At 38.7% G+C, this 23246-nt stretch overlaps 1 protein-coding gene across 1 annotated transcript in view; it reads left to right on the forward strand.

The window, feature by feature from the left end:
• The first annotated feature begins 3689 nt into the window (after nucleotides 1-3689).
• MOV10L1 (Mov10 like RISC complex RNA helicase 1) overlaps nucleotides 3690-23246 on the forward strand; it is a 34277-nt gene continuing 14720 nt past the window's right edge. Inside the window, exons 1-14 of the mRNA XM_055807588.1 lie at nucleotides 3690-3926; nucleotides 6824-7008; nucleotides 9489-9645; nucleotides 10057-10169; nucleotides 10999-11189; nucleotides 13265-13405; nucleotides 14159-14400; nucleotides 14534-14729; nucleotides 16695-16889; nucleotides 17643-17757; nucleotides 19218-19395; nucleotides 20003-20073; nucleotides 20441-20532; nucleotides 21295-21353. Of these exons, the coding sequence (XP_055663563.1) occupies nucleotides 3842-3926; nucleotides 6824-7008; nucleotides 9489-9645; nucleotides 10057-10169; nucleotides 10999-11189; nucleotides 13265-13405; nucleotides 14159-14400; nucleotides 14534-14729; nucleotides 16695-16889; nucleotides 17643-17757; nucleotides 19218-19395; nucleotides 20003-20073; nucleotides 20441-20532; nucleotides 21295-21353 (2020 nt within the window). The 5' untranslated portion in view covers nucleotides 3690-3841. The remainder of the gene's footprint in view (nucleotides 3927-6823; nucleotides 7009-9488; nucleotides 9646-10056; nucleotides 10170-10998; nucleotides 11190-13264; nucleotides 13406-14158; nucleotides 14401-14533; nucleotides 14730-16694; nucleotides 16890-17642; nucleotides 17758-19217; nucleotides 19396-20002; nucleotides 20074-20440; nucleotides 20533-21294; nucleotides 21354-23246) is intronic.

Below are 23246 nucleotides of genomic sequence, written 5' to 3' on the forward strand. Positions count from 1 at the left end.
CTTATTAGGCAATAAAAAAAAAAAAAAAAAAAAAAAAAAAAGAAAAGCTTTTATCTTGAAGATGTTGGCACCTTGACAGCTACAGCAATGACAGGGTCTTTTGTCTAAAGTTTAAACACTGTTGTAACCAAGACACAATTAAATCTTCAGTATTCTGAAGGGCATCGCCTTTAAAGTATGCCAGAAAAACTTTACAACAGCACTACTGCTCAATTTGTATGGACTGTAGATTTTGCTCTTGTTATAACATCAGCCGATACTGAAAGAATATTAAAATGTTACAGTTGTTTTAATAGACTGAAACATGGAAAATTAATACACCATACACACAGTAGATATAGCTGTAAACTGTTAGAAAAATGAGGGGAAAGAGACTGTGTAACCACACAAAACTGTCTGAATTAATTAAGCCCATGTGTTTCTCTTCACAGAAGAAACACTATGCAAGTATTTCCATTATCTGTCACTTTTCAGAGACTATGGTTTAATGGAAAATGGGTAATATGTTACGTTACATGTTTCATAATGAATGCTATGTACTGGTTTGCTCTAACACAAATTACCACAGAAATAAAACAGGACCATATTTTATGCCTTCTGACCAATTAGGGAGATCAACTTATTTCTTACATGAAATTGGTGAGATATTCAGGTATTTACCTGATGTAATCTCTTTGAATAAAAAGACTTTATGAAGTCCTGCACCACTGAACAGAGCAGGGTTCAAATCCTAGAAATTTTTTTCACAATTCCAAGTGTTTCAGCCTGTTTTCAGTATTGTACCTGAAAGTTCCCTCTCTCGAGCATCACACTACAGTGTTTTCTCTCGTTATGGTGAATTTCCTTCTGCCCCCTTTCCTGTGCAGTTCTCATATTTGCCATTCTCCTTTTTGCACTGAGGTTTACCACACAGTTAATCTATCCTCTGCATTTGGCATCACTATCAACAAAAAACACTTAAACTTCACAGTGCAGATTGTACTCTAAAAGTCATTCTGTGTATACACAACCTCAAGGCAAGATCTGGTAACCAGAGCCCAAGTCACAGGCCAAGACCTTAAAATGCTAGGTAAGGTACAAAGGTGCTGTACAAAGAGATTCCTCCTAATTCTAAAGACTGCATAGGAAACCTACACAAAGACTGCAGGAAAAATAACAATACCAACAGAACATTAGAGAATTCTGAAAAGGATTAATAAATGAAGCATTTTTATGCTCGGTTAGGGTTAGGCCAAAAGCGGTCAAGGAATAACAATCAAATCAAGTCATGACAGCCTATGAAGTATTACTTGCTTCCACCATTGAAATGACCTCTGAACTTGTTCAGCTTGTTCAACTGAAGCGGCTACAGCAAATAATAGGTCATTTCCCAGGGCTGTGCCACGCGAGCATCCTCCAAAACAACCACAAAAGATAAAAAAACAGATTGACAATTATAACTCATCTCCCAAGGGACAATATGATAACAAGGTACATAAACTTGTCATAGTCCTGCTTTTCTATCAGTAATTAATAAAAAAGCATTCTGTCCTGGACCAGTTTACTTAGCACTGAATCCAGGCTGATGCCCATGTTCCCAAATCTAAACACAAAAATATACAGCACCTGAAGCTTTGATGAAATTTGTTTCAATTGACCAAGCCTTCCTTTTGCTGATTATTTTTTATTAGCTACACTACCTATGCATTCTTTCACACAATATTTAATTACACTATTTTAGCTCATTACCTGTATTCCTTGTTCAGTATTTTCAGCTCTTTTAAAATCAGCTCTTCGAAATACTTTGTTTCTCTGGAGCTGATTCCTCAGTCCTTGTTTCCCAGCTCATGTCTTGGGACATGTACTGAACCAACAGCAAAATGTAGGCCCAATAGCTTCAAAGAGCTCCTCTAGTATAATATACGCTTCTTCTGACTTAGATCTTCATCGTAAGAGTTTAAACAGGTTTGATCAGTACAAATATAAAACACTTCTAGTTTCACGGATGTCATAAACACAGCATTTTAAAGGACATCCAGATTGAATATCAGTCTTTTCTGCCTAGGCCAAAGCCTGGGAAGCCTCTTACAAACCACAGGATCTTCAGACAGGAATTTATGCATGTATAACTAATCCCCTCCTCCAAAAAACCAGATTTCTTCACCTCTCATATTTTTGCCAACCAACACTCCTCTGCCTGCACTCCACAGAAATCTCAGTGAAAGAAAATGGTGGTTAAAATGCTTTAAATCAATGTATCTAAAGGGGAGGCTGTCACCTCCTCAGCACTTTTCTAGAAAGATCAGTGACTGCAAACACTCATATACGTTTCTCTTCCCAGTAGCATCACCTCAGTTACTTCAGAGCAAGACATTGGAACCTGTGTGTAATTACTAGCAACCAGAATTTCTTCTGGTCTAGAAACTGTACAGAACCCTATAGAAGTGTTAAACAACCTGCAATACACCCCTAGCCCTTCTTTGCCTAAATAATGGAGAGCTAACCATACAAGTAGAAAATAAAAGGTTGCCAAAGTGCTACTCTGGTCTTAGAATCTAATCACAGACAATGCTGCTTCTCTATAACAGTCATAGTTTCTCAGAGAAGCATACACTGCTCTGCCCAGTTTCCTGAAAACATCTGTGTTATGCAGTCATTCCCAATGAAATTACTGGGATGCTGAACACATCAACTCAAAAACTATGCTTTATTTGTTTGGGGGTTTTATTTATTTGTTTGTTTTATTTATTTATTATTATTTGTTAAACAATTTAAAGGGGGCTTATACAAGATACCAAAAGTACATTGCATGAAGAGAAATGGTAAAAATATCAACTATGGAAATGATATGCAAGTCAGCAACATTTTATTTCCTCTAGATTCACAACAGTTCCTCCATTGAGACAAAAATACTTTTTGTTTCTTTTAAGCAAGTTTATAACGTTCTAGAGCTTATTCTATCATTTTGAAACTAGCTGCTACTGAGATCATAGTAATTCAACAACATGCAACGTGTACATGCATGCCCTCCCACACACCGCATTTTACCATGCTGGATGGACTCCGAGTCCGACTTGGATTGCCAGTGCCACACAAGCACAGAGCCCTCGGCCCAGCTGAGATGGCAGCCTGCTGGTGGGTTTTGCCTGCTCAGGACCCCTCGCTTACAGAAACCCATAAAACCTGCCATGCACTACAACCACAATTCCAAACAGCATCACCAGCAAGCAGCAGGTTGCACGCACCGCGCTACTTTTAAGCTTTTCGTGTTAACCACACTGCACACCGCCTTTAACACCTCCTCAGCCCCCGCCACGAGACCCTCCTGAGGGAGGCCCTCTCACCCTCACTTCTGCCAACAGCCTACGACTCCCGAGGGGCCTGTGCCGCCTGCCGTGACAAGACAGCGCACCCTCGAACGGGGGAGCGGGGGTGGCACCCCGCGCCCCTCCCCGGCTCCAAGGGAGGCAGTCCCCCGTGCCGGGGGCCGAGGCGCCGCGGAGAGCGGCCCCCTCGCGGCGGGGCGGGCTAGGCGGGAACGCGGCCCCGGGTAGGCTGGGACAGAAGGCGCGAGGCCACGGGGACAGAAGGCAGCGGCCAAGCGCGGATCAGCGCCAGGTGACGTCACGATGCGTCACGCTCCGGCCCCGCCCTCCAGCCCGCGCGGTCGCCGCGCCTCGCCCTCGCCCCAGGGCGCGCGGCGTGGCCTCTTTCACGTGACCAAGAGCGAGCAGCGTGATTGGCCGGCGGCGTCGCGGCGTCTTGAAGCGCGGCTGTAGGAGGGGGCCGCGGGAAGGGGGAGGTTTGGTGAGGGGTGGCCGGCGCTCCGGAGGCTTTGGTGTGGGGTGCTTAACGCTCGGGGATGCTCAGCCTCTTTTCTAAGGTGCTCTCCTACTTCTGGAGACGTGCAGATGACGAGGAAGGTGGTGAAAGATGGGCAGCCTCAGGTAGGCGTTCCTGGGCCCGTTGTGGGATTGCAGGGCCTGATGCAGGGCCTCTGTGCAGCTTCAGAGCCTTGAAGGCATTGGGGGTCTTGTCCCTTGTATGAGTGGCACTGAGTGAAGAGCTGTTTCCTTATGAAAAAAAAAATCACGAAAAGAAGATAAATTTTTGACTACAGAGCATGTGGGAGTATTCCTAGCAGTAACTTTTTTTGCCATGTTCCCTGAGTAGGACAGGTTACTGTTGTTGCTTAGAGCATGGAGTGAGGTGTAAGAGGAGTGTTGGTGTTGTGGTGGTGGGTGATGGATGGTTTGGGCTTCTTCTTGTACTACTGTATTAACAAATAAACCTTGTTCGTTTTTCTTGGGCTGTAGAATGAAAATGATGGTGTAGCTTTGATTTTTGAGGCTCCAAAATGGTGTACGTTTAAGATGCTTTTAGTAGCATTATTCAATGTAGCAAAAAGTGCCTTTTCATGTTTATAAAGACAGAGAAAAAGGCTTTCTTACTGTATTAATGGTCTTGATTATGAGTGTAGCTAGTAATACGTTAGAAATCTAAACTAGCATGCTTCAGTCCGGCTTTAAGCTGGAAGTTGTAGTTCTGTTCAGTGGTAGTTTGTGTGATACATAAGCAGATACTACTTCTAATCCAAAAGACTTTAAACTCCTAGGTCAACAGAGAAACAGCACCACATCTCAGTTCAAAAGTGTATTAACTATAATGTTATGTAAACAAATTTGAAGAATTAATTGGTATATCTTCTTTACTTTTTTCCTGCTTTTTTGGTATTGAATTCTTAAATGTGTTGGATACCCCATGCAAACAATGCTGAGAGCTTTCTTTTGCTATAGTAAATATTGAAAGTAGTTGTTGGCCCCAAGCTTTTGGGAGAAGCTGTTTAGCTTGCAGGTGTTACTTTATCTCAAGTTTTTCAAGGTGTTTACATATATATATGCAGATGCTGGATTCTGCAGCTAATATGAGGTGGTCCTGGCCTGGCTGAACAGAGAGCTTTGGCTGGAACTCAGGGAAACAAACAAACAAAAAAAAAGTTATGACCTTTGGAAGAAGGGACAGACAACTCAGAAGGACTACAAGGATGTCGTGAGGTTATGCAGGGAGAAAATTGGAACGGCCAAAGCCCAACTAGAACTTAATCTGGCTACTGCCTTAAAAAAACAGTTAAAAATGATTCTATAAATACATAGCTAGCAACAAAAGGAGGACTAAGGAGTATCTCCATCCTTTATTGCATGCAGAAGGAAACATACTGATAAAGGCTTAGGTACTTAAAGACTGAGGCAAAGAAGGCATTAACAGGAAGACCAGCTGTTCTGTGGGTACCCAGCCCCATAAGCTGGAAGACAGGGATGGGGAGCAGAATGAAGCCCCCGTAATCTAAGGGGAGATGGTCAGCAACCTGCCACACCACTTAGACACACATAAGTCTCTGGGGCCAGGTGGGATCCACCCAAGGGTACTGAGAGAGCTGGCAGAAGTCCTCACCAAGCCACCTTCAACCATTTATCAGCAGTTATGGCTAGCTGGGGAGGTCCCAGTTGACTGGAGGTTAGCGAATGTGACACCCGTCTACAAGAAGGGCCAGGAGGAGTATCCAGGGAGCTATAGGGCTGTCAGTCTGACCTTGGTGCTGGGGAAGGTTATGGAGCAGACCATCCGGAGTGCCATCACGTGGCACGTACAGGTCAACCAGGCGATGAGGCCCAGTCAGCATGGGTTCATGAAAGATTGCATATTGGGAGAAATTTCTTTACTGAAAGGGTTGTCAAGCATTGGAGCAGGCTGCCCAGGGAAGTGATTGAGTCACCATCCCTGGAGGTATTATAAAGACATGTAGATGTCTTGCCAGTGTTAGGTTAACATTTTGACTCAATAATCTTAAAGGTCTTTTCCAACATAAATGATTCTGTGATTCTGTGTTTATATGTACAAACTGGGGGACGAGAGACTAGACAGCAGCCTTGAAAAGAGATCTGTGGGTTTGGGTTGATGGCAAGTCGAATATAAGCCAAGAGTGTGCCCTGGCAGCCAAAAGGGCCAACCACACCCTGGGGTGCATCAGGCACAGCATAGTTAGCCTGTCAAGGGAGGTGATAGTCCCACTCTCCACTGGTGCAGTCCCACCTCAAATACTATGTGCAGTTTTGTTGTCAACTAAGGACATCAAACTATTAGAGTCTGTCCAGAGGAGGGTTACCAAGATGGTGAAGGGTCTCGAGGGCAGGACTCAGAAGGAGCAGCTGAGATCACTTGGCTTGTTCACCTTGGAGAAAAGAAGGCTGAGGAGTGACTTCATCACAGTCTGCAACTTCCTCAAGGGGGGAGTGGCGAGGGAGGTGCTGGTCCCCTCTCTCTGGGGACCAGCAACAGGACACAAGGAAATGGAATGAAGCTGCATCAGGGGAAGTTCAGATTGGACATTAGGAAAAGATTCTTTACTGGGAGGGTGGCCAGTGACTGGAACAGACTTCTCAGGGAAGTGGTGGTGGCGCCACACCTGTCAGAGTTTAAGGAGCATCTGGAAAATGATCTTAGTCATATGGTTTAGTTTTAGGTAGTCCTGCGAGGAGCAGGGAGTTGGCCTTAATGATCCTTATGGGTCCTCAAAATATTCTGGACTTTTCATGCAGCTTAAAGAGTGTTGGTTTTACAGTGTAGTCTGTATTTAACTAGCTTGCTTAATTGGTTGAAAGCATAACCTGCTGTAAGACTTCAAGACTTAAATGTGAAACTAATTAGTTGGCAACCGTTGGTATTTTTAATTGAACAAGAGAATGACTTTTTGGTAGAAGGGATAGCACTTTTAATAGCATTCATTACTGATTGCATAGTCATGTAAACAAGTGATTTGGTTTTATGTCAACACTTTTGGATGCAGGTGACAAAGAATTAAAAACTGTACAAGGAGTAGTGACAAGATTTTGCCATGATTATGGGATGATAGATGACATGATAATCTTCACAAAGGATGCTGTTACAAAAAATATGCCACTGCTGGTTGGACAAGAAGTTACTGTGACTGTTGAAGAGGATAAAACATCAGGTGGCTTGAAGGCCATCAGGGTAAGAGGTGAAGACAAACAGTGGTCTCGTTTTCTCTTTAGTCTTGAGACGTTCTTTTGGAATTTACTTCAGTTTTAGACGTTCTTTTGGAAGTTACTTTAGTTTTAGCCTGCCAAATTCTACAAAATGGGAGAAACTGCCAGCCCTTCACCTAGTGGGGATAAGTTGTTTTGGTTTTTTACTATTACTACATTCCATATCCTTTAAAATATTGTTCCTTGAATACTGATTTTTCTGAATGTAAGTCCAGATGTAGTGAATATGAAACTATTGGTTTAAAGAAATTCTGATGCAATTATCTCATCATACCTAGTTCAGATCTCTGTATTACCTTTTTTGAGTTTCAAAGTCAATTTTGTTATTGTTATATGAATAGTTAAGAACATAAAAACAGGGGCTGCAAGTTTACTTTCTTTGCGCAGAAGTGCATAAGAACATCAAGTTGCAAAACTTCTGTTGTAAAAAAATCTCCATTTTTATACCTCTCCAAGACACTAAGTTGCTGATTTCAGTACCTTTCTTGCTTAACACTTCATTTGTAAACCTACTTCAAGGTTGATTATACATTGTCACAACTTTAAACTACTGTATTTTTTTTAAAAATCATATAGGCTCAACTCTCAGGTGCCTGTGATAATCTAGCTAAGAAGCTGAGTCAAGTGGCCCTTCTCCATTTAGTTATTATGTAAATATGACTGGCGCTTCAAAGACTGACAGCAGTGCAGAAGCAGTTGATAAAGTATAGTGCAGCTAAAGCAAGCAGATACAAGCCAAGAACACGTGTTCTGTACCCAATTAAGTACAGCACTAGATCAGTGTACTTCATCTGATAAACTCACCCTGACCAAAAGTCTGAACCAAAGCTTAAGCTGCTTGTACGGAGCAAATCACAGTTTAACTAGTTTAAAAGTTAAGTTGAGATTTTTAGTAAATGGATGAACTTCCCTCAGCAGTGTTTGTTCTAGGATGATGCTTCAGCATCTGGAATGAGATCCATGTGATTAGGACAAAGCAGTTAGCCTTCGAACTGCTTTTTCTTGCTTTGTAATACATTTGTTCTTTGTGCAAATTGTGCCTCCAAGAAGTGCACCATAGAAAGGTAGTAATAGCATTTAACAAGTGTGTCTTAATATTTGTGAAAAGTGTGGCTATGAGAGGGCTGTCTTCCATCTGTGCATACTGCTCTGTAAGGGAAAGCTTGCACTGTATAGTCTTACGTCACTGTATTATTTTTTTCATATTATATACTGAGAAGATACTTTTTATTCAGTTTCTAGTCTTCATGTAGAAGTGAAAACTCTACAGTGAACTTTTGTTTTCTGTCCAGTTGTGGGTTTTTTAGTTACTCCCTTATCTGTGTTATTCTAGTTTTCCACTCAGTTTCTTTATTCTGATTGTGAATTCGTAAACACTTGGTTTTCGGAAGTAAGTTGTTAATTTAATGATCTAACTTGTACACTTACGCTACAGTTCATGGAAAAACTTGTCCATGGGCATTTTGTTCATTGTATTGGTTTAATTACTGCAGAGATACCTTGCACGCTTTCTTCATGCTTGCCTACGTCCTTATCCTCATAAGCCTCACAAAAGAAGAATTCGATTTTTTTTTTTCTCCTGCTTTATTGAACAGTGTAGTGTCTCTACATAACAGCTGGAGTAAACAGTTCTTGCTTAATAGTAATAAGTGCTTCTGTCCCCTGGCGTTGGCGTTGTTACTGGCCCTAGCAGACCTTGTACAGCGCAGGGAACCTCTGAAGAATGAATGTTTGAACTGCAGAGTAGAGACCCCTGAACCCGTGATGGTGGTGGCCCTTTGGGAGCGAGGAAGAGAACTCATGGTTCTAGGAATTCTAGTAATTAAGAGCAGAGGTGGCACATCCTTGCCCTAACATAGCTGGGGGGGGAATGGTTTGTATACTTTGACAGTTTGTAGCTTGTGTTCTGCAGAGGGCTGTTTAAGCTAGTAAACTTAGGTTTGAGGTGTTGATATGGAGAATCTCTAAGAAGCAGCTCTTTGGGGTTTTTTTTGTTCAAATTACTAAAGAATGCCTGAGGGGCAGTCTGAAATACATTTAGTGTTTATAAATAACTTGAAAACTTTTTTGTTTTGCTTTCTGAGAAAGTGATGATCTAGTTTCACTTGCGTACAATCACATTGGGGGGGGTGGGGTGTCCTCTTGTTATTATGAAGAAAAGTCTTAAGTAGACCTAAAGCAAGGAAGCATGAGTAAGATTGACAAATCAACATGTAATTATGGTAGTGTTGCAGCACACAGCAGACTTCTTAAAAGAGAAGCAACGTATTGTTTACTACTCATTTTTTTCCTGTACAAAAATGAACAGCTACAGTGAGCATAGAATTGTCTAATAAGAAGCTTGACTTCCATAACAGTTGAAATTCTGGTATTTATTGTAGGAATATGTTTAAGATATAATTTGAAGTATCAGCTGTTTGAATGTTAGGGGTGTTTGTATTATAGGTCGATGCTGTCCAGAATACGTGGGGAGATTCCAACGCTACTTGTGATGCTTCTGAACTAAATATGAAAGTATTAATTGGCAATATTACCTCTGTCTCTAAGGGTGGTGGCTATATTAATAAGAATACTTTTTTTGCAATGGAAAATGTCTGTGAAGGTAAGGACTTTCTTGTTTGTTCTTCCTTAATTATTTTTTTTTAATATCTACAATAGAAATATCTTCTGATAAACTTGCAGTCAGTGTCCCAAGTTCTGATAGAGTGTATGTTGTGAAACAAACAGGTATTTAGGTGAAGAAAGCTACCTGTTCATTTCTACTGAGCATAACTGGCATGCAGTCATGTAATCTTAAATTATATGTAAGCAAGTGTATTTTTCCACCAGCATTTCTTACATAGTTTGTCATAACCTGTTAGAGGAGGAACTGCAGAGAAGTTTGAACTCTGTGGATCTCAGTAATGCATTGTTCTGGATGGTCATTTTATTTAACTATAAACTAGTTCTGTATGGGAGTAATGCAGATGTCATTGGTAGCAATTAAACTTGAGAAATGCTCTGTTCTACATAGGTTTCAAACCTTTTGAAGGTGACTGGGTGCAAGCAAAATATTTTATTAACTCGACAACATGGAACAGTGAAGCAGTTGCTGTTAAGCCTTTGAGATACAAGCAAGTAGACAAGGTAAGTGTTCTGCGTGTTGTTTTTTGGCAAGAAGAATCTTGTGTGAAGTAGGGTTTTGAAGGTGGTTTTAAGTTGGTAGTATTGGTAGATCTTTATAATGCGTCTTTAAAAGATAAAACATATAAACTCATCCATTTATAGGATTATTTCAAAAATTACAAAGCTTTTTGAAAAAAACTTTTTGGTTAGAACAGGAAGAGCAACTTACTACTGGCTATCAATCGTTGATTGGGATGCTTACTGTTGGTTTAGTTACATTAATTATGATGAGGATGTGTGGATTTTCAGTCTTTTTTTGAGAAGTAATTGGAATTTAAATTATTTAATTTATCCAAGTTTGGCTTAAAACAACCATTTTCCTTTTTTATTTTACTGAAAATGTTTGTTCCCTCTACTAATACGTAGATTAGGTTTATGGTTATTGTATTTGCCTTAACTGTGCATACTGAATGAACTGTACATATTTGCATGTCAAACAACAAAAATTTCTTCTCGTGTAACTGCTAATATTGAAGTCCATGATAAGTTGGTAAGTCACAAGATGGGCATCATGATTAAATCAAATGTACATATTGTAGTATGCACTTGTGTAGAACGTGATGCTTATCTGAGGTATTTGTGTTTCTTTGCACTTCTAAATTTAAAAACAAGCACAATGATTCTAGGTTAGAGCTGTATGTTATGTGTATATGTTACGAATAACTGAAACTTCAGAATTCATCTCTGTTAATGCTAGAATGATTGTTGCAGGAAAAAGCTATGCAATACTAGTATGCCTGTTAGCTTAAGCAGATAACATGAAGTAACACTGAATAACAAACTGTTACAGGTTCGCATTTCCAGCATCTGTGGAAGAAGTGGTACAATAGATGACAGTATATTTTTCACTTTGGATTCATTGAGACTTCCTGATGGCTATTGGCCTTGTAGACATGATCTAGTGAATGTGGTTGTGGTGGAGAGCAATCGGTCCTATTATCTTTGGAGAGCTCTCTGTTTGGTACCAGTCAGCTGGGATCGGTAATATTTGTTCTTTCATTCTCTTTTCATTTAACAACTAGAGATGAATTGTAATTATGCAGCATAATTTTTTTGCATCTGTTAAGCAAGAAACACTGTCAATTCTTCACTGGTTGTCTAGAAGTCATCATAGACCATTGGGAAGATCAGCCTGATAGGATTTGGCCCTTGCTTTTTCTTCCTGTCTAGAAGGTGGGGACATCTGTGCTTACTCAAGAAGCAAAACTAGTAGCCACTGAGCTCAGGGATATTGCTAGGCAAGGAAGGAATATTGCCTGGTTTTGTTAGTAAAATGCCAAGCTCACTCTCTGACCTTGTTTTTTCTCTAATCTATGTTCTTCTTGCAAGGATCTTACTGTTTGAAAACATTCTTTGCAAAACTGATGTGAAATGGAAGTTTAATCCATTTCGCTTACATTGTAGTGATTCTTCAGATGTCTCTCCTAAATGGAATAGTTTAATGATCTGACTAATAGAGATTCATTGGGCTTGCAAATACCAAAGGGAGGGAGAGGTTCTGCAGGTACTTTAGATGGCATATGTGATGTGAGGTGGATCTGGCCAGACTGCAGTAAAGGTTGGAAAAGTAGATGATCAGGGTGGAGAAGCAGCAGCAAAAATTTGTGAAATAAGCAACTACGCAAGTGTAGAATAGGCAACACGAGTCAGTAGCAGTTCTTCAGCAATGATAGTTTGACTTATGAGTTACTGTCTTGTGAAAAACACAAATACTGCCCAAATGTGTATAAATAGGGCTATTTCATGTAAAATCTTTCACTCCCAGTGCTAACAAGGACTTGGTAATCTGATTCTGCAAGCCAAAAATAAACTGCTGGCCAATTGGCAAGTCCAAACGAGAGCAAAACCAACATTTTGATACCTCTCATTCATAGTCTTTGGGAAAACTTGCCTTGTTCAATCTCTAGGAAATATAGCTAAGGGTGGTACATGTGTTTTCGGAGGAACTGTGAAGAATGGGATAAGATGTTTTCACTGGAAATAACAGATATAATAGGTTTAAATTGTACCTGGATGAAGCTTCATCACTTGGCACAATAGTACAACTCACTGATTTCTTTCAGGTGAACGTAACTTTAATGATGGATTTTAAACAGAAAATTATTACTAAACCCAAGTTACAAAAGTAGACCTATAGGGTTGATTTCTCAGTTTTCGTGTATTTCCTACCATATCAAAAAATTGAAGCAGCTTAAGCTGCAGTGGGAGACATCTAGTGGGCTTTGCTAGTAAATTGATGTAGCTAATAAAGAACAGATGCAGTCATTTTTTACTTTATTGGATAACTAAGGATCACTTAGGGTGTGTAAATATTGGTGAGATTATTAAAGTATTTCCAAGTTAATTTTGTGCCATTTTATCTAACTGAATAGTTTTAGCTGTAGCATAGAAACAATTGTTCAAATGATTTCTACAGGTAGATGACACTGTGAGGTTAGAGTGGTGGTCACTGTCTCAGAGCAAAGAGCATGTGACTTTGGTTTCATAGGCATTTTTCGTAAGTAGTATGTGTGATAGTTTTTAAGGGTGTTTTTTGTTTTTCAGCCTTTTTTAAACTAAATCTTCAGTTTGCTACTTTCAGATTGTAGCAGTAAGCAGAAGACATAAGTGCTTGGAGTACCTGTTAAATATTTCCAGTGTAGATATTTTATCTCTTAAACCCCAGTGTTAATCAGGGCTCTTGCTAAGAAGCTGCTCTTTGTTGTGTCTTGGTTAAGCTCCCAAAGAGATCTGCAACAGCTTCAGTCACCATTTGATTCAGCTCTTCAGCAAAGATTAGCTAGCTTCTTAATCATTTTAGTCTTGTATCCAAAGTTTTATGCTGGTTTATTTTGCTGTTGACAAGAGACTTGTGGTTTTTAACTTACTGCTTAAATTAGTAAAGGTAATTGATTGTCTTGGAACTATAAGTAGCTGAGAAAGTGAACCCTCTCACCTGCTTCTTCCTAAATAGCATGACTATTTTGGTATAGTGATTCTTAAGCTTATGCTGAATCAAAGATATTTGCTGAATCTTATCTGCGTTTCAAAATTGCTAATGAAAATTATTTTTACAGACAGTCTCACTCTAATGGAGTCAATCTGAATGAGCCTTATGAAGACTTAATAAGAGACAAAGGAGGGTTGGAAGTATCAAGAATGACTAATTTTGGAACTCTGAAGCAGGGGGAATCTAAAAGAATAACTCTTTGGATAGAGTAAGCCTTTCTGATTGTTCTAAGCTTGCTTTCTTATCATTACTCCATAGTTTGTAAACCTGTCTTTCATACGGAAGCCCCTCATTGTTGAGCCTTGTGGTTCATGGTCTTCAAGTGACCGTCAAATACTATGGAATTACAGAGAATTTCATATCGAATTTAATGTCTTTAGGATAGTCTTTTTGTTGAGTATCTATCTTAAAGATAGTGGTTTGAGACTCCCCAGTCCTATGTCTCTTTCAGTCCTAGTAAAATCCTTTCTGAAATGAGGATTAAAGGAAACGCTTTTACTTGTAAGTGTGTTTAATTTAAACTGCAGATACACTGTCATCTTCAAAATCTTAGAAAAAAGAGGACTATGGCATGCTCATGTATTAAAAGTTTTCTGGTTGTTTTTTTTCCACATCTGGGCACAGAGGCTCAAATGAAGTCACACCTGAATACCCTCTATTCATTGCTATGTCTCTTTCCTAAGAGTTAGTTACCCAATGATAAATTTTAAGTTACCACAGCTTTTTTTATACGTAGTATTTCTGTATGCTGCATATGGTGGTTGATAATGGCCTAGTACATTTAGCAGATGTTCTAGTCCTCATGAGTTAGAAGCAGCAGTGCAACTTTCTGATAGTGGTTATGAAATAATGGTGAGCTAACCTGCTACAGACAGTTGTATTTGACTTCAGGTAGAATTAAGCTTCCCAAAAATATTAACTATGCATTTAATTATGTGCTTAATTACATAACTACTTCTAGGAATAAAGGGAGTATATCACAGTCGTTAATCAGCTGCAGATTGGCTGGATGGGTGAAAGACAAGCAATTCAGTTTCCAAATTTCTCAAAAATGTGAGAACAGTCCAGAAGCACATCTGTCATCTTTTCCTATAAACCAAGACGACCTCTCAAAAGCTGCAATTAATTCATGTAATGACAATGGAGGAACAACATACAAGCCATTGAATAATACATCCATTACAAAGCATAGAGTTGTTCCAGGTACAGTGAAATGTTAACATTTGAATGCTGAGTGTTATCTCCTCAAAAGACCTGTAAGTTTGTTTGAGTAGACTTGCCTATGCTAGTGATAGCAGTTGTGGTAACAGAATTTATTATAATGTGTTTACTGCAGAAGGAATCAATTCTCAGGATACAAATTTATCAAGGATGAAAGAGAACTTTTCCTTGGTGAAAAATGAAGATCCACATAATGCAGAAGATGAGCAAAGGGAAGATGTGAAACAACCAATAAAGCATGTCAATATTGCTGAAGAAATCTGCATACCACCAGGTGGAAAAACATTCATAGTGATCATATGCACAGCTGTGTGAGTATTTCTATTGGTTCTGAGCAATACAATGGAAACGAGTCATAAAAATTGATGTAATAGTTCCCTTATTCTGGGCACAGTTCTGCAGTGTTTTCTTTTTTTGTGTAGGCTAAAGTAAACCAGTATATATTGGAATTTGAAAATAGTTAGCATTTTGATGCTTGATTCTGATTTTTGTTGAAAGAACACGGTAGTAGTAAATGAAGAAATATAGCGGGAGTAGATAACTTCTGTAAAATGAACACAGTAAGGTGAAGATAATGCCTACAGGTGATTACATTCCTTTCAGGAAACCTATTGCTCCATGAGCACTAGAGCTAATGTAGATTTCCTGGGAATTTTTATGTTATATCTGACAGGTTTCTTCCAGTCTTGGTATCCTGACATCATGTTCATATTGCTACATGCCTTCATCTCAAGCTTTGCTGCCCTGTGATATTAAATGCAGGTTATGTATGCTTAAATAAAACTTTTTGACTTGATGGTGTAATTTATAGTGCAGGTGGTTTGCAGATCTTAGAAGACCCTTGAAAAACAAAAGTACTTTGCTATAAAAAATATTTCATGGATTTAGTTAAGAACAAAAAGTGGCTTTGTGTGAGCTCTTTCAGAATTCAAGTAGGAACCTCATGCTGGAAAGCTTACTTTCATATTCTTTTCACTTACTTCCCGCTGTAGCTCTACAAACGTTGTATACCACAACCGCTGATTCTTGTGATCATAATTTAAGAGCTGGACAGGGGAAAACAAGATCAAATGGTTTCATTCATCAAAGTAACACTGCATTAACTTTCACACTACTTCTGTTACCATTTTAAATAGTGAGGCAAGGCGTAGAAATTTTCATAGGGGGATGATTTAGCTGCAAATTGAAAGGTAAGTGGCAGGCATGGGTTGCCTTTGTGGAGAAGTACGTAGAAAGAACAATTCATATTTCACTGTAGATCTATAAGTGCCTTAAAATCTGAGAATCTTGTAATAATACAGAACAATCCACACAGAACTGCATGGGACACTGCAGCATGAAGGTAACAAGTGCTGGCTGGCCACTTAAGAGACCACAGAAACTGAAAATTCAGACCGTAAATCTGGACAATTTATAGTGTCTCACTGAATTTGTATATCAGAGAAAACCAGGCTATAGCTTTAATCTGAGCAGATAGTGTTAGTTGGCAGGAAAAAGTGTTACTCCTGCCAAAGAGAAAGTAAGCTGGAGTCCTTCTGGGATGCTTTTGTTTCAGGCACATAATAACAGTGTTGGACTATGTAGTTAGTGCTGAGGAGAGAATTGGGCTCTAGGTAGCGCTGGGATGAGTTCTTCAAGGGATTTTTAGAGCAGATGGTGTATGTTAGATCTTTTGTCTTAAGTTCTGTAGAAACCAGTCTGAAGAAAATGTTCCCTCTGATTTTATTCCTCCCCCCCCCCCCTTGTCACTCCCCAAGCACAGCTTACAAATATGAAGTGCATTTTTCAGAAATAAAGGCTCTTTCCTTCTTTCTCCACTTGATGTGCTTACAGTTAGGATTCAGTTCTGGGTATGCTTAAGCAAGGTGGAGCTTTTGCTCCAACAAAGCTGTTGCTGCAAACAGTGAAGGGCTATGCTTCATGTTCCTCTGGAAGTATTTGGCTCATCTTTTTCAGTGAGAGTAATTCAAAGATGTTCCTTGTGACGGAAGTATTAATTCTGTACCTCGTATGCTGAGGGGAGGGATTTTGCTCTTTATCCACACTTTTGATGAAATTAGGGTTTTGAGATTTTTACTTCTTTTTTATTATTTTAATATTATTTATGATACCCTGATTGAACCACGATGGGGACTAAGTGTGAGGAATTAATTTAGTAGTTTTCACGTTACTGAAATGAGAACCTACACTTTTATTTTAAAATATACTTAACGACTGGGGAAAATGAAGTATGAACATGATGGTTTTAAGAATATAACTTTTACTTACTTTTGAAGAAATCCTGGGTACAGCAAGGAACTCCTGTTGCTTGGTTTTTCTGATTTTACTGTTGGACGCTATGTTGAAGCCACTGTAAAAACCGAAGAAGAATTACTAATAGCACCTGTGGAACCATTTTCTCTAAGAAAGCCTAAAATTATTCCAGAACCTCAGCCAAGGAAGACAACAGTGGTTGCCCCTACATGCAGAAGGTACTGGGAGTTAGAGCCAAAAAAATAACACTTGCCTAATACTGCTGTATTTGGTATTGCTGTATCTCTTCTGTAATGCTGACAAAGGTGATACAAAACTGAGAGTCTGTACGTGTTTCTACATATGTTGTAAACAAGATCATTGTAGACCTAACTGATAGAAGAGGTTGTTTCAGTGATGAACTGCTTCATTTCTTTGTAGGTTTCTCAAATGGGAGCTCTTTCTACTGTATAATGTGATGATAAACACTGTTGTATAGTAATCCACAAGTAACAGTTGTGTTATTGAGAAAAATGATGGAAACTTGGAAATAGTTTTGCAAGAGAGTTAGCTTTTCAACTCATCAAGCAACTTCGATATCTGTATCTGATAAATGTTTCCCATCTTTCATTCAAAACTTCTTTTGCAAATACGCTTCCATTATACTTACAGTATTTGCTTAGTTACAAAAATATCACTACTGAAAAAGCAGGCACACAATGTTTTCAAGTAATCTGTAACTGCAACGCTTACCTTTCTTCCCAGTACAGCAAACTTCTTGTTGTGGTTTAACCCCAGCTGGCAACTACCACAAAACCAGGACATGTCTCAGCTGTTACCTTGAAGGAATCATTGGGTTTGGGGTGTGGGGGGGGGTGTGTGTGTTGGTTTTATAGCCTTGATGATGTGGCATGTTAATTATCTGTTTTTCACATATATAATTTGAGAAAGCTAAATGATATGTCCTACTTATTTTTATCTGTTTGTTTTAGAAATCATAGAAAGAAGTTGCCAAGCTTTCTCCCACATTATACCATACCAAATGAGTTAAGGAAATGTGTGGAGCAGAAATTAGACATACTGACCTTTCAGCCTCTCCTGGCAGAGGTATGCAAGTGTAGGTTTATATAAGAAAATATATTCTATGTAAGTGTGTTTCTTCAAGCTGGCCTTAATTTAGCAAAGATGTGTAGCCCATAGTGTAATACAAGGTGATGTAGTACTGTTACCAAGTAGGCTTAAGACATCTATATGCCATAACTTCTATGTATTTCAATATGTCGCAGAATCCAAGCTTATAAGAGCACGAAAAGGTAAATGTGACAAACCGAAAACGGAGTAGAAGTGCAGTGGGAGTGGGAGAAATATTACAGAAGCTGAACAGAGATTATTTTTCACTGTCACTTTTTAGGCATCATTGGAAAGGGTTTTTTGGTATGTCAGAACAGTAGTCTAGCAGTTGTTTCATAGCAAATGAAAGCAGAAATTCTTAAGTTATTGCAATAACAGAGGATTCTTTTCTGGTTTATCCTCAAATTTAATTCACTACAGCTTGTTAAGATTCTTCCTTCAAGTATAGCTATTTCAGAATACATTAAAAAAAACCCCAAAAAACCCAAAAAAAAAACCCCAAAAAAACCTGAAGTCTAACAAGAATATTCCAGTGATTCATTCTTCAAAACTTTGTCCTGATTTGATTTCTGGTAGAACTTCTGCTGCAACTCACTTCTTTCCCCTAACTTTTTAAGGACTTATGAACTGCAGATGGTACTTAGCCTTTTACACTTTTGAAAAATTATGTTGTCTGCTTTCTAAACAGCTCACACAAAAGCTGAGGTCACAGCGTTAAGATAGCAGATTAGCGATCCTCTCTCAAAAGGAAGGCAAAACTGCAGTGTTTGAAATAATTGTATACTAAAATTCTGCTGTTAATGGTGATCTCTTTAACCACACACCTTAAGTGCTGTCTGATACTGGTGACTTTTAAGTCTGTTCCAGAAAGCACTGCTCATTCACCCTGTATCTCAATGAGAAGATACCAAATAGAAACCATTCTGTGCTATCACTTATTATTTAGAAGTCTTGGAGAATACCACTTCAGTGAGATGTAGTAACCTCTGAAGAGGAAGTTCAGGTTCTTTCAGCTTGCCAGAAGTTGTATAATCATCAGCCAGGGTCAAGACTGACATGACTCTCTTCACCTGTCTCTGACCTATGTATTTAGGTTTTATGCTTTTTGGGATTTCTGAGCATAGAAATCCGTTTGTAGGTTGCTCACTGAATTCAGATGTTGAAGTTGCCATTGTAGTAGGGAGAGACTTGGCTAACCCTTTAGCTGACTGGCTATTGTATCTGAACTCCAGGGATTATACTAACTGCGCTTTGACTGCAGGGGGAGTTTAAAATACTAGTTAATATATAGATACATATATTTAAGTGCCTCAGTTGGCAACCTAGTTGCTGTACAGCCCGTCTTAAGAGGTGTTTCATATTATGTTAAGAATAGTGGGTTCCATATCTTAGTGTAGAAGTTACAATAATGTATATTGTTTTGATTTGGTTTTCAGGGTCTTAATCTAGATAATTATAAAGCAAACTTTTCTACTCTCTTGTGGCTTGAAGAGATCCATGCAGAAATGGACATAAAAGACTTTAACATGAGTGGGGTTACTTTGAAAAGGAATGGGAACTTGTTAGTGTTGGAAGTGCCAGGAGTGGAAGAGGGCACACCTCACCTGATTCCAGGTAGTAACTAATGTGAGATAAATGGCAGGCTGATCAATATTTTCAGTGCAACACAAACTCCATTGCTTATTCATTTGTTTAAAGAAGTCTGTCACATATTTGAACAAAAGTTACTAATCTAGACTCCTAGCCAGATGAACTGTACTGTTAACATGAGTCTTAATTGGCTGCTGTGTGAAGCAGCATTGCATGTGTCTGTTCTTATGTATGTTCCACTACTTTTTAGGATTTTTACGTATGAAAATTGGTGGGGCTTTCAGCAAAAATAATTGTCTTTTAAGTTATTACTACATTACAGTTAAGTGTATCAAAAGCAAAAGCTGGGACAGTAGTTTAAATTCAGAATCTCAAATAATACAATATACAAAAGACTGTTTTCAGGAAGTATTGTCTGATGATGTAATTAGGTACCTTTTGAAATGTAACATACAACTGCATTTCAGAAGAGGTACTTACAGATACAGTAATTTCACTGAAGTTAGTTAACATCATGCATCCTGCAAATTCCTTGTTTAGCCATGCAAAAGAGGAAGAAATTAAGTGCTACAGCAAGAATTTTACTATTCCTTGTAACAGTATGTTGTCTTGTAACTTTGTTTGCAATTAGGTGGTAAGGTGATACTGAAAAGTCAGATCTACTCTGAGCATATAATTGAGTACATTGCTTATATTACTGAGGTAAGTAAGGTGTATCTCTTGTTGAAAGTACTGTGGTCAACAGGTTACAAAGGGGAAGCTGGCAATTCGTAGAGTTGCAGACTAGTTTAACCTGTGTTCTGGGAAGCTAGATTTGTATTATCTACATTTGGAGTGACGATTTTGTATTTTTTAAAGACTTTGGCTTCCCTGTTCTTTCTAGATTATAATCTTTACCTGCTCTGAAAGCACTCGTAACATAATCTAGATATGCAATACGTTGATAGCAGGTAAATCTGGGTGTTCTTTTTGGAGGCGACAGGGCTGTTCAGTGCTTTCAGAGGTGCTTCTCTGAAGGTTTAATACTTTAAACACATCAATACACTGACTTCTTTTATCTTTACAACAGATACGTAATGAAGATGTTACTCTTAAATGTAATGCAGACTTTGAACAGGCTTATAACTTGGAACCCATGGATGTGGAGTTTGTGCATTGCAGGTATTTTCATGTTTCCAAAAAGCTGCATTTAATGATTCCTCTAGTAAAGTGACTTCTAAAATATATACGACTGTCAGTTGGGTGTTCTGGTGGATGCAGGTAGGAGAAGGACATAATTATGATTTTGACAATTCTTTTACCTCTTTCCCTCAACATACCTTTGCCACTACATGCATTGGTAAAAAACTGCAACTGTAGTGATGATGTACAAAGAATTCTTGTCTCTAGCCACTCTAAGTGATTGCAGCAGTGCCAGGCAGTGAAATGAGGAGGGATGAGGCAGGGTGGTTGTTTCTTTTTTGGGTTTTTTTTGATTTTTTTTTTTTTGTTTTGTTTTTGGGGTTTTTGGGGGTTTTTTTTTAGGAAAAAAATATACTAATATGGCTGCAAGACTGTGCCAAAAAAAAATAAATCACTGATGTTAACCACCCATCCTTTTATACTTTTGTTTTATTTGTGGGATGTTTGCTATCTGTACGGAGTTGCTTTATCTTCTTTGTGAAATCAGCTTTGCAGAGAACTTCCTTGAAAGACTATCTAAGTCTGGAACACCAGCCCCTCTTTGTCTCACTGATGAGCTAAAGAATATACGTATCAATATTGTTCGTAGCAAAGCTGTTCATTGGCGTTTCTGCAGCATATTTCTCAATAGATGCTGCTTTACAAAAATTAAACTCCTATTTTCTTATCCACTGGTGCATAGTAATAAATACTGCAAAATAAACTTTTGCTTTAATCTACAAATTCATATTCTGATAACAGGATTACTAGCAGGCGATGCCAGCTGGCAGTTGAGCAAGCAGTCTACCTGGGTGAAAAAGGTATGTTTCAGTTGACTTTAAGCGATCTAGAGGAAGTCACATGGTTTATATTGCTTTCACATAAGGGCATACTGAGAAGAATGCATTGTAGCTTGTTCTTAGAGGAGTTTTCTGTAGTATTTAAAAAAACAAGCAAACCTCTCTGAGTCTAGAGTAAATGTCATCAGAATAATTTCATCTGTGGGCCATCACAGGGGAGAGGAGTCGAAACAAACTTTTGTGAACTGTTTGAGCCAATAAGAATTATAGTAATCGTACTGTTATAATAATAGCAAGTGAAACAACATTGTTTTGTGTTACCTTGGAATTTATTAAAAGGTACTCATTTCCTGGTTTATGGTTGAGTAGAACAGTCCACATAAACTTCACACAGCTCTTTACCATTTTTACGTTAGTTCTGATAAACCATTTTTGGTGACTCGGAGCAAGCTGATGTATCAGCAATAACGTTAATTAGTGAAAAGTGCAAAGTGTTTGTGTGGCTTTCAAATTTCTCTTTCTCTTTCATCTCTAAATTTGAAGTGTTATTTCCGGAAAGGTTTGTCTTACAATCGCCACAAGCTATCAAGACCCAGAATACTACTGAGTATAGCATTGTTGATGATGGCGTTGAACAATGTTCCCAGCAGGAAAGTAAGGTATCTATTCTGTAAATGGTCCTTAAAATGCTGAGTGCCATTCAGATACTAACTGTACAGCTATTGTTAAAAAGGAATTGCATAATGGAGTACCAAAGAATGAATCTAAGTTGTATTCTGCTACTTTCTGATGACAGAAGGTTTTGTTTGCTGCCTGGGGATGGGATTTTATGATAAGTGACACTGTGAAGCTAATGCTCCAGTCTCAAAATGGAAAGTGCTTATAAAAATACTGTATGATTGTAATTGGAGTTGTCAGATTTGCCTTGGAGTAGTTTTCATAGCTACTGTTGAGTAGGTACTTAAGTCCTGTTATTGTGGCAGGAAATAATTTTGTGATAGAAGGTAATGATGCTGTTCTGGGTAGGTTGACCCAGGCTTCTTTACTGCTAATTAAATTCTATGAAGAAAACTTAGAAACGTTTCTCAGAAAGGATTCAGAAAGTTACCAAGTCCTCCTTCCTATTTGAAGTAGGACTGTCGCCAACACTAAATCAAGACGGCTTGGGAATGGGACAGCTTGGGAGGTGTTTCTTTATTTTTGTGTAGAGTTTCCACAGCCCCTGCATAACCTGTGCTTCACCACCTTTCCGCTCAAGATTTTTTCCTAATTCCCAGTATGAATCTTCTACCTGCAATTTGTGGATGTGGTCCCTTGTTACAGATATATATATAGATATCTATATATATAGATATATATATATATCTATATCTATCTCATATGTGACTACAAAGAAGTGTTTGTTTCTCATTTTTTTGTAACTCTGATTTAAGCCATCTTGGGCTATTAGACTGCTGCTTCACCTTCTCATGGCTAAACTAAAAATCCAATTTCTCTCAGCTTCTCCAGTTCATAACAAGAACATTATATTGGCTCGTGTACAGTTCTAGCATCTACAGTATCCCAGGATCCTGAAAAGGGCCTGAGGATTACTGCTCAACCAGTGTGTTCTCAGCCTGTTGTGGTTCGCAGTTAGGCAGTCCCAGGTGTGGAGCTTTCCACTTCTTACTGAATTTCATGATTTTTCTGTTGGCTCTGGCTCTGTTGCCAAGTTTCTCGGTCCATCTGAAGTGAAGATGAATTATCAGGCATTTGAGGTATGAATCCTGATTTTATGTTACCTGCAGATTTGTCAAGGGTGTTATTTGGTCTTACCCTAGTCATTGGTGAAGTTACCGAGTAGTATTGGTCCCAACAAAAACCCTGGGGTTCTTAGCTTTTGACCAGCTTCCAGCTGAGTATCAATCTGTTGAT

This window comes from Falco peregrinus, chromosome 6, assembly GCF_023634155.1.
Source record: "Falco peregrinus isolate bFalPer1 chromosome 6, bFalPer1.pri, whole genome shotgun sequence".
NCBI classification, from domain to species: Eukaryota; Metazoa; Chordata; class Aves; order Falconiformes; family Falconidae; genus Falco; species Falco peregrinus.